General features: G+C 42.1%; 1 protein-coding gene across 1 annotated transcript in view; it reads left to right on the top strand.

Moving 5' to 3' along the window:
* Positions 1 to 14383, top strand: part of CBFA2T2 (core-binding factor, runt domain, alpha subunit 2; translocated to, 2) — an 86717-nt gene extending 72334 nt beyond the window's left edge. Inside the window, exons 9-11 of the mRNA XM_006860681.1 lie at positions 10638 to 10706; positions 11277 to 11467; positions 14114 to 14383. Coding sequence (XP_006860743.1) covers positions 10638 to 10706; positions 11277 to 11467; positions 14114 to 14383 — 530 coding nt within the window. The remainder of the gene's footprint in view (positions 1 to 10637; positions 10707 to 11276; positions 11468 to 14113) is intronic.
* Positions 14384 to 15950: the final 1567 nt, after the last annotated feature.

Below are 15950 nucleotides of genomic sequence, written 5' to 3'. Positions count from 1 at the left end.
CACAACCTGATCAAAATGAATTTCAGACTTGACACTGTTCTATCAGTGACCTTTTAAAAAAAAATCCCAGTTTTGAAAATGCAAAATACGTACTTAACCACTCTTACAATCAGAAGAATAATTTTATTTCCTAACCAGTGTGACGCTGCGGGTTAATGAGCTGGACTGCAAAGTTGGTTTGAACTGCAAAGTCAGCGGTTCAAGCCCACCAGATGCTCCTCAGAAACCCTTAACAACAAATAACAACCAAGAAATGATGATTCTTGTATGGCTTAGAAGGCTCTTACCTTATTCTGGATCAGCTCTGGACTTTGAACCATAAGGTCAGCAAACCTACCAACTGCTCCTCTGAAATCCTAAACAGGGTCATTATGAGTTGGAAGGAACCGACTCAACTGCACTTAACAATAACAACAACAAGGGTAGGCCCTTCAGGGTTCTCAACACTGCATACCCATAAAGAGCCCATCTAGGGGCCTCTGGAAAAGCCATGTTGCCCTAGCACCCTCCACAGATTCTGGTTGGTCTGGGCTTATAGAGTTGAGAACCATTGCTTTATATACAGTGCCATTTAATTCTCAGAACAACCTCATGAGGTATAGGTATCTTTTTGTTTTGTTCTTTTGTTTGAAATAGTAAAACTACATGAGTCACTGTGGAAACCACAGAAACCTATACAGAAGTTCATAGTCCATGATCCAACACAGAAAAATTTTGAAATGTAGATGAAAATATGGAAATTTCATGTTAATTTATATCCTAAGTATGTTCTCATATAGAGTTAAAAAACCAATAAGGAAGAACACGCTCAGCATTGCTCAAGCTAAGGGAACTGAAAATAATTCAATCCTCAACTTATCATTATTGAAGGATTCTCTGGGTAAATTATTGAATGTTGTAGAAAGCATAAAAAGTAGATGGAAGGAAAACTTTCAAGATAGTGAGGTGGCATTGGAGCCACTCACTCATCTGTGCCAAGAAATTTGGACAACTACCTGGCCAACTGATTGGAATGGGCACAAATACAGATCTCTTCCAAAGAGAGGTGACCCAAGGGACTGTGGAAGTTATTGGACAATGTCTTTGATAAATCATGCAAGTAAAGTTTTACTAAGGGTAAATAAAGAAATGGCTGCAAGCATACATTGACAGAACTTCCAGAGGATCAAGTCAGATTCAGAAGAGGATGTGGAGCAAGGTATATCATTGCTGATGTGAGATGGAGCTTGGCTGAAAGCAAGATGTTTACCTGTGCTTTATTGACTATGCAAAGACCTTTGATTGTGTGGATCATGACAAGCTATGGACAACATTGCAAAGTATGAGTATTCCAAAACAATTCTGCTTATGAGGAACCTGTACATAGACCAAGAGGCAGTTGTTCAAACAGAACATGGGAACACTGAATAGTTTTTAAATTATGAAAGGTGTGCCAACAGGGTTTTATTCTTTCACCATACTTATTCAACCTGTATGTTGAGCAAATAATCTGAGAAGCTGGGTTATATGAAGAAAAATGTGGCATCAGGATTGGAGGAAGACTCATGAATAACTTGCAATATGCAGATGGTACAACCTTACTTGCTGAAAGTGAAGAGAACTTAAAATACTTACTGTTGAAAATCAGTAGGTATGGATTGCGTCTCAATGTAAAGAAAACAAAAATCCTCACCACTGTACCAATAAACATTCTTATCAATGGAGAAAAGATTGAAGTTGGCAAAGACTTCATTTCTATTGGATCAACAGCCTATTGGAAGCAGCAGCCAAGAAATCAAACAGTGTATTGCATTAGGCAAATCTGCTGCACAAAACTTTTTTTTTTTTAATGTTTATTGTAACTTACGTGATAGTTTACATGGGAGAACATTAGCTTTACATTCATCTACAGTAAATTGTTTCATTGCCATGGTTAACAATCCCCTCCATGCATCATCAGCCAACCAAAGAGTATACCCTGCAAGCCTGACCCCCAGTCATCAGCACACAGCCCCTCTCCCTCTCTGGGTCTAGAGTCCCCAGCTGCTCCATCTCTCCACATCTCTGCCTCCATCTCTGGCATCACTGCTTCTCTGGGTAGGGTTCTGCGCTCTGCTCTTCTCTCTTGATGGTTCCAGGGACCTCCACTCCTGGACTGCAAAATCAGTCACTCCCCTCCTTTTGCTACAAAACGTCCACCTTTACATTATCAACCCCATAGTCAGTCCTGATAACAATTATTCACCATTGTACCACAAAGAACCTATCCCCATCTCCTTTCATTAGCCCCACCCAGACAGATTGGATACTACTCAGTGGAGATTCTACCTTCCTCCGCACCCTCTGGATCTAGGCTTCCTCTTGAAAGCTTTGTAGCCCCCCCATTTTGGGTAGCCAGTGTCCAAGTTGACCATCCCCGTCTACTCTGTGTATGGAGGCGGTGGGTGGGAATGATCCTTGCTGTGAAGATTTGTTCCCTCTTTTGAGCTGCTACATCCCTAGATGTAGGTAAAGTTCATCAAATTGTATCATATTACTCTTTTTTTTTTTTTTTTCCCCTCTTCTTTCTCTTTCTAGTTGAGCTCCTATCATGCAGTCACTGAAGCCAGGTCAAGTGGGTATTATCTGCAAGTGTGGGTGTTCTTATGTATATGCCCTCTCTTCTTTACCAGCTGGACACTTCCATCTTTACTCTAGTCCTCTTTGTGTGTCCATTTTTGTACTGGGTTATTTGTCTTTTCCTTTTAGAGGTGTTGTCGTTTCCTATATATTTTAGAAATGAATCCCTTGTCTGATGTGTTGCTGCAGAAGATTTTTTTCCCATTCCATGAGTTTCCTTTTTACTCTTCTGGTGACGTCTTTTGATACACATTAAGTTTTTAATTTTTATGTCCCAGTCATCTATTTTGTCTACTTTTTGTTTGTGTAGTTTTCAAAGTGTTTGCTACTCTGTATGTTCCCTGAATTAGTGCCCTCACATTTGTCCCTATATTTTCATTAATGGCCTTCATAATTTTGGGATTCATATATAGGTCTTAAATCCATACTGAGTTGGTTTTTGTATAAGGCATGAGGTAAAGGTCTTGTTTTAGTCTTTTGCATATTGCTTTCCATTTCTGCCAGCACCAGCTGTTGAAGAGAGTATCACCTCCCCATGCGATACAGTTAGGTACTTTTTCAAAAATCAGTTGACTGTATGTAGATGGGTTAATTTCTGGATTCTCAATTCTGCTCCATTGATCAATGTATCTTTCACTGTACCAGTAACAAGCTGTTTTCACCACTATAGCCATGTATTAAATTTTGAAGTCAGGGAGTGAGAGGTTTCCAACCTTATTCTTCTTCTTAAGCAGTGCTTTGCTTTCCTTTCCATATAAAATTTGTAATTGTTTTTTCCATCTCTTTGAAGAATGTCATTGGAATCTGGATTGGGATTGCATTATATGTTCACATTGCTTTGGGCAGTATTGACATATTCACAATGTTAAGTCTTCCTATCCAAGAGCATGGTACATTCTTCCATTTTTGTAGGTCTCTTTTGGTTTCTTATAGTAGTGTTTTGACGTTTTGTTTGTATAGGTCCTTTGTTTCTTTGGTTACATTTATTCCTAGATATTCATGCTTTCGGTGGTTATTGTAAATGGTATCGCTTTCCTAATGTCGTTTTTGGTATAGAGGAATCCAACTGATTTTTGAAGTGTTGAAAGCAAAGATGTCAGCTTGAGGGCTAAGGTACGCTTGACCGAAGCTGTGGTATTTTCAATAATGTCGTATGCATGCGAAAGTTGGACAGTGAATAAGGAAGATCGTAGAAGAATCGATGCTTTTGAGGTATGGCGTTGGAGGAAAATATTGAAAGTACCATGGACTGCCAAAAAAAACAAACAGATGTTTGTTGGAAGAAGTGCAGCCAAGAGTGCTCCTTGGAGGCCAGGATTGCCAAACTTCGTCTCTCATACTTTGGACATATTGTCAGGAGGGACCAGTCCCTGGAGAAGGATATCATGTTTGGTAAGGTGGAGGGTCAGAGAAAAAGAGGAAGACCCCCAGCGAGATGGATTGGCAAAGTGGCATCATCAGTGGGCTCTCAAGTGTGGCAACATTTGTGAGGTTAGACCAGGATTGGGCAGTGTTTCGTTATTGTGCATAGGGTCTCTATGAGTCGGTACTGACTTGATGGCACCTAACAACAAATGTTTTCCTATAATTAAAGATTTTATAAACATTATTTTAATGGCTATATCACACTATCCTCTAAATAGACAATGATTTCCTTCTGTCGTTCCCGTTGTTAAATATTTGTGGTTTTGGTTTTTGGTGAGTAGTGAATGGTTTAAAATCTGTATATGTATAGCGTTTTCAAACACCGTGTATTTGTCCCCCTGGTTATATTCTTCATCATAAAATTACTAGATCACAGAATATAGGGGTTTGGATTTATTCGATCTTGGTTTGTTTTGAGATCAAAGCTGTCATTTTCCTTTGTGGTTTATTTCTTGATCTGATTCATTCCCAGGACACTATAAATTTCCATCTATATCATATTTAAATTTTGTGTATTCTGAGCATTAGCAACCTAACTTAACATTTCTCTGAATAGTTTACATTGCCCTCCCATCACTTAATGATTGTTGTTGTTCAGTGCCATCGAGTTGTTACTGACTCAGAGCGACTCTATGTACAATGGAACCAAACACTGCCCAGTCCTGCACCAACTTCACAATCACTGCTACACATGAGACCATTGCTGCTGCAACTGTGCTAACCCATTGCGTTGAGGGGTCTTCCTCTGTTTCTCCGACGCTACACTTTACCAAACATGATATGCTTCTCCAGTGACTGGTGCCTCCTGACAGGATATCTGAAGTATGAGAGACGAAGTCTGCCATCTTGGCTTCCAGGGAACATTCTGGCTGTACTTATTCCAACACAGATAGTTTTGTTCTTTTGACAACCTCTGGTACTTAGGAGATCTTGTGCCACAAATTTGCCCAATGCAATATGTCATTTTGTTTTTTGACTGCTGCTTCCTTGAGAGTTGATGCTTGATCCGAGCAAAATGAACTCTTTGACAGTTTCAATCTTTTCTCCATTTACTGTGATGTTAGTCACTTAATAATAGTCATACTTTATTGTTATGGCATTAATTTTACAGTAACCTACATTCCGTTAAATATTTCCGTCTGTTTTCTTCATTAACTTTTTAACTATAATAGTTTTATCCTTGAGTAATTAGCTTTTAAAAGTTGACCAAAGTAATCTTTCCACTAGTCATAAAGATAGGATTCAAAGCCTGGCATTCTGTTCCCAGAGCCAGTATACACTCTCGGCAATTAGACTGTACTGCTTCCAGCATCGTAGCAGACTTATCATTATTATGCTTTTAGCATCTGATAGTATTACTTCCACTTCGCTTTCTTGGGTATTTTATTTGTTAATTCTTAAAATGCATTTGTTAAAACTATTGTGAAAAGGTCATGTAATACAGAAACATGAACTGAATCGTGAAGATCTCACATTCCCTCTCTCCCTTTTTCTGTCTTGCTCCCTTGGGCTCACTTAATAGTACATGCTCTTATAGAATTTCCCTATGCATTTCTTTGTAGGTGCTTCTCCCATTTTTATTTTGAAATTTATATGCATATCGAAACAATCATACAATGCATACTCATATTGCTATCACTTCTTTGGTTTTACAGTTTGCCTTTTATAAATGTGCAAGTGGGTGAATAGGTATTTAGGGAAATAGATACGACTTCTTGAAAACCATCATGACACTCATCCTTAAACCCTTTAACCAGCGTTTCATTTCCCAGTTATCTTTATGTAGATTGCTCCTTTGTTTGTTTGGTAGCAGTGGTATCAGTTTACTTATATAAAAAGTACATTCAGTGGTTTCTAGTGGATTCATAGAGTTGGTTAGGCATCTCCAGAGCCAATTTTAGAATATATTCATGACCCTACAGAGAATCCCTGGCCCTTCACCAGCTTTCCCACATTTCACACATACACACATCCCTAAGCAACCACTAATCTACTTTCTGTTTGTTTTTCTGACAGAGAATCACGATCTCTGATGAGGCTTTCTGCTCACATAAGATGTAAAGCCTTGGAAACCCTGTACAGGGACTCCACGACACATCACCACCACCAGCAGCATGTTCTAGAACGTGTCAGTTACTGTTGATTAACAATTGGTGTAATTGCTGATGGGATTAACAGTTAAGTGCTTGACTAGTAACCAAAAGGTTGGCAGTTTGAATCTACACAGAGGTATCTCAGAAGCATGGCCCAGCTCTCTGCCTCTAAAATGTCACAGCCTTGACAGAGTATGGAATGGTTGTACCCTAGACATATGGGGTTGCCAGGAGTCAGAACCGATTCAATGGCAACTAGTTTAAATGGTTTTGTGGATATCCACATCTTATGTATTCATTTATCAGCTGATAACATTTAGTTTTTTTCTACTTTTTGGCTGTTATAAATAATGCTCCTAGGATATTCCTGTGCATGTTTTTGTGCGGACATAATGCTTTCATTTCTCTTGAATTGTCAGACTTTTCCGAAGCAGCTGAACTATTTTACATTCCCACGCGCATTGTATGAGGGTACCCATTTTTTTACTCCTCCCCAACACTTAGTTATTATCTGTCTTTTTGATTATAGCTATCTTGGTGGGTGTGGAGTGGTGTCTCATTGTGGGGTTGACTTGCACTTTCCTGAGAGCTGATTGTGTTGAGCATCTTTTCCTGTGCATATTGACTGTTTACCGTACATCTGTTTGGGAGATGCCTCTTCAAATTCTTTGCCTTTGTGGTATTTTTATATTTTCAGTTTTAGAGTTCTTTATGCATTCTGAATGGTAAACTCTTATCAGATATATCATTCATAGAATTGTGTAGGCACCACCCAATATGTTGTCATGCATTTCCTTGATGATGTCCTGTGAAACACAGAAGCTTGCAATGTTGATGATGTCTAATTTATCTGTTTGTTTTCTTTTGTCATATATTGCTTTTGGTGTTTATATCTAAGAAACCAAAGACTAATCAAAGGTCATGAAGATTTCTGCCTGCATTTTCTTCTAAGAATTTACTAAACTTAGCTCTTATAGCTAGGTCTTTGATCCATTTTGAGTTAGTGTTTATATATGATGTGAGGTAGGGGCCCAGTTTCATTCTCCTGCATGTGAATATCTAATTGTTCTAGCACCCATCTGTTGAGTAGGCTAGTCGTTCCCCTATTGAATTTTCTTGGCAGGCTTGTTACGTGTAACAAGTTTTCTTTCTTGTCAGTCTAAGGTCCAATCAAGAATCAGGCCCTTCATTTAGTTGTTAGGTCTGTCTTTAATCTGCTTTTGCCTGTGTTAGTTTGACATAACATAAATGTTTCCTGAGGAAGGAGACAGGCACTATAATTGTCTTCATCATAAATGGCTTCCATACTCAAGTTTCAAAAGGGATCAGTCTACTCTTTTTATCATCTTGATGAGGATTTTTGGTACATATCACATAAAAGACAAGTAGAACCTCTCTAGAAGCAAACATTTTACATACTCCTAATCCACTAGGAAATGCATGATACTATGTCACTGACCGAGGCACAGAATTTTCATTCTATATAATTTTATCCCTTCGTGTAGCTCCCTATCTCCAAACTGAGGTATTAAGGATAGGCAAAGGGGAGAGACTTTTTTGCTTGGTATAATCAAACATGGTAAACAGTATCTTAATGTTGGTTGGTTGGTGATGTGCTGTGGAGTTAGTTCCAATTCATATCGACCCTGTACGGGCTTCTGAGGCTGTAAATTTTTATGGGAACAGAACACCTCATCTTTTTCCTATGGAACAAGCTGCTAGTTTCGAACTGCTGACCCTGAGGTTAGCAGCCCGATTCATAACCACTATGCTACCTGAGCTCCTTAATATTAAGCTGTAATTCCTGAAATCCTATACGATCCTCCTTAAGACCTGGGGTTTCCTGATCTCAACCACCGCAGTGAGAAAAATGGCTCACATCTTTCATGGACTTTCCACTTATTTATCCAGCCCTTCTAGCCTATCTCCAGGGTTTGGCTTCCTAGGTATTCTCCATAGTACTTTTAGGATCTCATCCAAGCTCTGAAGTTTTACTTCAGTAAGATACCAAATCTCAAGTCTTATCACTGGTTGTGGGCACTGGATTAGTCTCCCCAAAGACAACACGTCGACTTGCCACACATGGGAGTCCATAACAAAGGTTAAGATTTGTTAACACAGTTAAATGTTCACTTAATTCTGCTTATGCAGAACCTGTGCACAGACCAAGAGGCAACCATTGAACAGAACACAAGGAAAAGCATGCATCAGGGTTGTATCCTTTCACCATACTTTGCCAATCTGTACACTGAGCAAGTAATTTTAAAATCCTGGACTCTGTGAAGAACGCAGCATCAAGACTGGAGGAGGACTCATTCACAACCCAAGATATACAGATGATGCAAACTTCCTTACTGGAAGCAAGAGGACCTGAAGCATTTACTGATAAAGATCAAAGATTATTTAGTTACCAAGATATGGAATGTAAAGAAAACAGAAATCCTAACAACCAAATCATAAATGGAGAAAAGTTGTCAAGAATTTCATTTTACTTGAATCCATGATCAACACTCTTAGAAGCCAGAGTCAGGAAATCAAATGACAATATTCCACTGGGGAAATAATAGGCTGCAAAAGACCTCTTTAAGATTAAAGTGTTCAAGAGCAAAAATACCACTTTGAGAACTAAAAGGTGTGCCTGACCTAAGCCATGATATTTTCAACTGCCTCAGTGCATACAAAAGCTGAACAGTGAATAAGGAATAGTCAAGAATTGATGCATTTGATTGAATAATGGTGTTGGTAAAGAAAATTGAGTATACCATGGACTTCCAGAAAGAGGAACAAATCTGTCATGGAAGAAGTATAGTCAGAATGATCCATAGAAGCGAGGATGGTGAGACTTCATCTGACATACTTTGGACATATCATCACATGGTGGAAAAGAGGAAGACCCTCAATAAGACGGACTGTCACTGTAACTGCCACAGTGGGCTAATAGGTAACAGTGATTGTGAATATTGCACACAACAGGGCCACATTTTGTTCTCTTGGTACCATAGGGTCGCCCTTAGTCAGATCCAACTCAACGTCTTATAATATTTTAACAAACTTAATCCATATTCTATATGTTTGCTTATGTTACCAACATAGAAACCAATTGCCCTTTGTTTTCATAGCACAAGTTGGTGGCATAAAGGTGTGTTTTGTGTAGTCTGCAGAGTTTATTTTTTAATTTAGTGTCTAACGCATACACATGGAAACTTTCAGGCATGTGGGCGAGGGTGGACAGGGGGATCCAAATTTCCAGCTTCTCTTGTAAAATCTAAAATATCTGACAACTTTGTTCCAAATGGCAACACTAGACTGCCAATGCACTTCAGTCCCCCCATTCCTGACCCCTTTATTTGTGTTTATTATGATTGTCCCTGAGACTAGCTTTCTTCATGAAAATTCTAACATCTGCCTCATTCAGGGTTAGAAATATAGACTCAGTTACTGTGACTTCTGGAAATGTCCTGTGACTGTCCCTAGGTTTTAGGCATCTCCTGAATACACTGAAAAGTTCCTTGAGGGTCACGATGTCTCTCAGAGAAATAAAATGCCAAGGACTGGACCAGACAAAGGAAGACCAAAGGCTCACTGAAGTGATGTAACTTTTCCTTGTCTGCCGAGGCTTCACCATCCCTCCTCACTTTTCAGTCCATGGTTCCGCCGGCACAGAGCGCTGGATAGCAGCTTGTCTGCACACTCAGCGCCTTTTCAACAAGACTCACTCTGCACAGCCATTCCCGTGATGAAAGTGTTCTGGGACTCGATAGTGCTGATGAAGACCGAATAAAATCATTGCACTAACACTGACATTAAATCATCTTAGTTTTTGAACTCTTCCTAGGAAAGGAACCATTTCCTATCAAATAATACACACACATACAAACTGCCATCAAATCCTTTCTGACTCCTAGCAACCCCATATTAGGACTTCTAAGACTGTAAACTTTTACCGGAGCAGAAAGCCTCATCTTTCTCCCACAAAGAATATGAGCGCTCAATAAGCATGTGCCTAACCCTTTGCCCTTCTTAGTACCCCCAAGGGCCTTTGTTAGGGTACAGACCATTTGTCAGAAACCAGTGCATAATAAAGCCAGTTAAACCAGACACAGACTCACAGTCACATAAATATATAAGGGGAGTTCAGACAGTTCTTTGAAAAAGTTCATGATCTTGTCACACAATTTATCCATTAACTTTCTGAAGCCCCTTCCTATCTATCATAAGATTCTAGTCATATCTTAGAAATATGTACATGTTCATAAGGGAAAAATTAAGGACAGATTAATAATAAGAAAATGAAGATCACTTTGAAATACTGCTAATATTTGATGGCTATGTATGTTTTGAAAGCTAATAATTGAGTGCACTATTTGATATATTGGTTTTTTCCTTTGTCAGTGTAGTTTTGACATAAATGTTTGCATCCTTCTAAGTGGCAAATGAGAGGTCTGACGATTATTTTGTGGAAATAAAGCATGATAGTTTCAGTCAGGTTCTGATCCTATTCTTTTTTTCTCTGCGATGCAGATTCCCAGAGGGAATTCAACAGTAGGCCAGGAACAGGATATGTACCTGTGGAATTTTGGAAAAAAACTGGTATGTATCTGTCTGCTGATCAGTTGTCTGTACTCTCTGTAGTTCGTGTGAGAATCAAACAGATTTGGGAGGATAGTTGGATGCTGGTCCTTTGCTTGTCTAGTAACTTCCTCCTTCTAGAATCCTGGGCCTGCTGCCTCTCCCCCATCCAGCGGATCCTGCACATCTTGCAGACTGTATGCCATGTTGCTATGCTGCTCAGGCATTTTCACCATTCCACTGGAACACATAAGGGTGTCAAACATTTGTGGGAAAATTCCATTTTCTTTCTTTCTGTTCCATTTTTCCACAAACATTTTGAAGCCCCTAGTATCGAGATAGCGAAGTCAAAAGCCATGGCAGTATAGTGTTTTGTCACTTATGTGTCCTTTGCCCATAACATCATGCCCACCTCCATCCATGTATCTAGTAAATGGGCACGCCAGTGTCTGAATCAAAGTGAATGCTTGTATCACATGTTCATTCCTGTGTGTTTTTCATTGTCTTGTTCTCAGCTCTGTCCCTTCATAGAAGTGATTGGGGGTTGGGGGGGTTGCTCAGCCAGTTGATTATAGTGTCACTTTCTTCTAGAAGAAGCTGTGAATAAGGTGAAAATCCAAGCCATGTCAGAAGTCCAGAAAGCTGTTGCTGAGGCAGAGCAAAAAGCCTTTGAAGTGATTGCAACTGAGAGAGCGCGAATGGAGCAAACCATAGCGGACGTCAAACGGCAGGCTGCAGAGGATGCCTTCCTCGTCATAAATGAGCAGGAAGAGTCAACAGAGGTCAGAGCTCTGTCATGCCCTGGTGTCTGGGCAGGAGCAGCTGGAGTGGTCAGGCCCACTGCTGCCACTTGGGTTGGGCAGCTACACAAGTCCACTCTGAACTAACAAGTTCTTGTACCCACTGTAGAGAAGCTTCAGTGCACTGTGTTGATGAAATGCACAGTTACTTTGTTGTGAGTTAGTGTGTACGCTGTGGCAGCTCCTTTGTAACCAGTCCCAAGTGTCTCCCCTGTATGCCCAATGGTGTTAGGACAAAGTAAGAGGTTCCATTATCCCCACCAAGGAGGTGCTCTGTCTCCAGCATGGATTTCCTGACAAGCAGTTGCTTGTGAAATGGGGAGTCCTTTTTCCTTTGTGCAAGTTTTGCAGTAAGATAGGGGAGGCTTACAGTGAGCCCCAGGTAATTCAGATTCAGGTAGTCCCTGAGCCACAATTGGGAACAATGTTGACATAAACAGAATGTCCAGGAAATTCTGGAATCACATTTCTGATTTCCCTGGCCAGTGCCTCAGAAGGTTTATAACTTTCCCCCATTAACTACAAAAGACTCTTTAGCCAAATCTCTGGCTCCAGCTTTGAGGAATGTTGATTTGAAGAGTGAACTGCAACAGTAAGGCTTTTGTCTTATTTCTTGGCAAAAAGCCTTATGGTTAAGTCATGGAAAAGCCAAAGAGAACGTAAAACTGCCCTCTTCGCCCCTGGCTGCTCTTAACACTAACCACATTGTTCTTGCATTTCTATGATCCTGGCCTTGGTGGGGGGACAGGACTGTTTATTTTTCCTTGATTATATCTCATCAGGAGTCCTGTTGTGTGGCACTGTGGGTTAATGCACTGGGGACTGAAAAGTCGACTTGATTTGCAAGGTCAGCAGTTCAAACTCACCAGCCGTTCTTTACAGGGTTGCTATGGGTCAGAAACAACTTGACAGCACTTAAAAGCAACAACATATCTCATAAACCATAAAATAATGCTATCTTTAAAAATACTAGCAGCTCAGGAGAGCATACCATTGGTTTAATACACCAGACTGATTCTGAGATGTTGCTGTAGACTTGACTTAGGGGGTAGGGCCATCCTACTGGGTTGGTGGCAGACCCACTGCCCTGTGTGTCCACTGACCTCGGACAGGCAGCAACTGAGGCCATCCCCACATTGTGTGGAGTCAGCCTTTCAGACTCGCAAGTCTGAAATTCTCTGGAGTGCAGTTTGCCTAAGGATCTATAAATGTAGCCTATGAGTCCTGCTGCTCGCTTTTTGGTCCTTGTTCTGCTGCTGGCAAATTTGAGCACTCCCTAGGGTGTATTTCCTAAGAAGCCTGTTGCCTTGGAAGGGAATCTGCAATCCTTCATTTGTACTTGGGTGTGGTGGAGACAGAGTGGGTCTGGGTTCCATTCTTTGTATTGCCATTAATCATTTATCGCTTTCTATCTGTGGGCTAGGTGACCTCAAGGTCTTTATAATGGCATTCCTCCTTCCTAGTTGGCTGGGGAAATGTCAGGTGTTCTGCTGTTTCTCCTGCTACCTTCGAGGCTACTACTTGCAGCTCTCCCCAAGCTTCACTTGGCTCATATCTTCTACAAGGGAATCAGTGCCTTCCTCACTGGTGTTCTGTCCTTTCCCCTGGTGGTTTCTGCCAGCTCTAGCAACAACCTGCCCTCCTTCTAGGAAAGTCTGAGTAGTGAGGAGACTCTCTGGCCTAGGCCCCAGGGGACCTGAAGTCTGAGGTATTGCAGGCAACTCTTGTATACAAGCCAGAAAAATATTCCCATGGGCTGCTATCTGTGATTAACCACATTGCTTAAAAGTCTTTGTCAAAAGCAGAACTTTAAACTAGTTCAGTCATGGCTGAAAAAATGAAACCAGAACAAACTCGAATTTTTTAATTTGGGGGGCGATCTTGATGATAACCTGAACTGGAACAGTTATTAGTGGAAACCTTGGAAGCAGAGCTTCTCAGGAGCCTGGGAACTTGGGTGACCACCAGCACTGTGCAGAACGCGACACACATTTGAAGTCAGCCAAGCCACTGCCCTTTGAGCAAGTGAGTTCATTGTTGTGCTGCACATAATTTTCCCCACTCCAGTTTTACTTTCTCAGCTGTGACTAAAGCAGGAAAAGTTGGTTTTAAGATAGGCCTGGTTAAACCTCAGTTTTGTCAGTACAACCATGGGGGAGCAAGAGTGATTGGGTGCAGAGTAGAGATCCCTGCAGACCCCTGAACATTTTGATTTGGTCGCGAGTCCCAAAATGAAGCGGTGCCTAAAACAGGAGACCGGGCTCCATCAACTGTCCTTGGTATCCCCTCATCCCTCTGTCACCAGGAACTCCTACAACTAAACAGATAGCAGTAGAGGCCGGACTCAGCTGCCAGGATGTGTAGCTCCAAAGCCCGTCTTCTCCCCATGTTGTTGCTGTTACATGCCATTGAGGCGGTTCCAACTCATAGCAACCCAGCATAGGGTTTCTGAGGAGCGGCTGGTGGGTTTGAACTGCTGACCTTGTATTCAAATCCAGCCTTGTGGTCCAGTGCTTATCCTACAGCACCACATCAGGTTGTTCTCCCCGTACAACTCCCCATTCTCCTAGTGGTGACAGTTCTGCCCCAGTATTCATGCAACCACTAATAGATGCCTGTGTCTTGCAGAACTGCTGGAACTGCGGCCGCAAAGCCAGTGAGACATGCAGTGGCTGTAATATCGCACGATACTGCGGTTCCTTCTGTCAGCACAAGGACTGGGAGCGGCACCACCGTCTCTGTGGCCAGAGCCGACCACTGCTTCCTGGAGGGAGGGGCTCTGCAGCCCGGTCGGCTGACTGCAGTGTGCCCAGCCCGGCCCTGGACAAGACTTCAGCAACCACTTCCCGCTCCTCAACTCCTGCCTCTGTGACAGCCATCGATACCAATGGACTCTGAGCCCCAGGCTCCTTAATCCTGAGGACCACTCACCTCCACAGAACAAATTGTGGCACTGGGGATGGGAATGGGGGAGTGGCTGTCTGTACTCGGGTCATCAGCAAGAAAGGAGCCAGAGGCAAGAAAAGTATAAGATTTCAGGGCACTTGCCCCAGTTCCCCATCAGCCATCTGCCCCTGGTGGAACTACTGAGATACTCAGTTGGCTGGAGCCACCACCCCTGTGGCTGTCCTGGTTTGTTGCTCTCCCAGCTGACGCTGGCATAGCCAGCTCCTGTCCAGTGTAGACCACCAGCTCCCCTCCCGGCCTCTTTGAATGAAGCAGCAGACTGACATTCCCAGCCAAGCTGGAGGCAGCTCATCCTGCACCATCTCCTGCTCTGTCCCTGTCCTCATACGGCCCACAGGCAGAAGCTGGCAGCAGCCTTGGAGGAGTCAACCCCAACAGGATAGGGCCCCCTCACCCCAAACAACTCTTTGAGCTCTAGTTCCACTTTTAGCAGATGCCCGATTGGCTCCGAAGGGACTCAGGCAACAAAACACAGCACTCAGGACCCCCTCCTGGACCCTGCTCTTCAGGCTTCAGACTCAGAAACAACGGGAAAGAAGTCAGTTTTCCAGTAAACTCCCCTTAATAATAAAAAAATGAACTTCCACTAAGTATCACAGATTGGTTTTGGACAAGATCTCCCCACCTGGCTGCCTACTTTAGTTTGGGGCCATTTTTCTCTTACCTGATTTTGCTTGTGCTGAAAATCGCATGGATTGGTCTGAGGGAGAATGAGACTCTATTGTGGATAGTCTGTTTGACCATCAAATTATTGAATTGGATTATCAGGAATACAGAACCTTTGGTCAGCGCATGACTGTGCACAGTTGTTTTGTTCTGTGGTCTTGTCTCTCTCTGATGGCACCTGTCCAGCTCCCTGTGTGCACCTTCTTCTGGTTTCTGCTTGGCGCCTGTTGAATCACGGTGGTCCCACAGGATGTGATGCAGTGTGTTGGTAGGACGTGACCCACACACACATTTGAGCAGCGCTTCTGGACTAAAAGGGTTCAGTCAGACACCTTATGTCAGTTTAATATTGTCAGGCAGCCAGTCTTGGTTTCCCTTCTCTTGTTTAACAGCTTTCCTCTTTAGGCTGAGAAGAGTTGTGTGAAATATGAGAATCATTTTGGGAAAGTGACTTCTCTGTCGTCAGGGCATTTTTTTAAAATGTTGGGAACTGCCACCCTTACTCCCCAACCCCCCAATTCTCCACATTTCAGTCTCTAGTAATTTCCTAAGATATAGGATATCTCCCGATCACCTGGAAAGGTCATGGAGCCTGAAAGTCTGTCAGAACAAGAAGGGCTATTGGCCTTGTGTACTGGGTCTGTCCTGGGCTGGCCTTTCAGCGGTCATACCAGGTGGATTAACAGTGAAGCAGGATTTTAAAGCTGCAGGCCAGCCAGGGTAGCTCAGCTTTTGAATGGTTGGAATAAAGAACCAAAGCCAACAAACTCATACTGACCAGAGCCAAAAGTTCATTTCCACAGTTAGAGTTTGGGTTTAGTGTGTTTCAGTG

Source organism: Chrysochloris asiatica, unplaced genomic scaffold, assembly GCF_000296735.1.
Source record: "Chrysochloris asiatica unplaced genomic scaffold, ChrAsi1.0 scaffold00039, whole genome shotgun sequence".
Classification (NCBI taxonomy): domain Eukaryota; kingdom Metazoa; phylum Chordata; class Mammalia; order Afrosoricida; family Chrysochloridae; genus Chrysochloris; species Chrysochloris asiatica.
The sequence above is the reverse complement of the archived record's forward strand: the minus strand, read 5'-3'. Positions and strand labels throughout refer to the sequence as shown.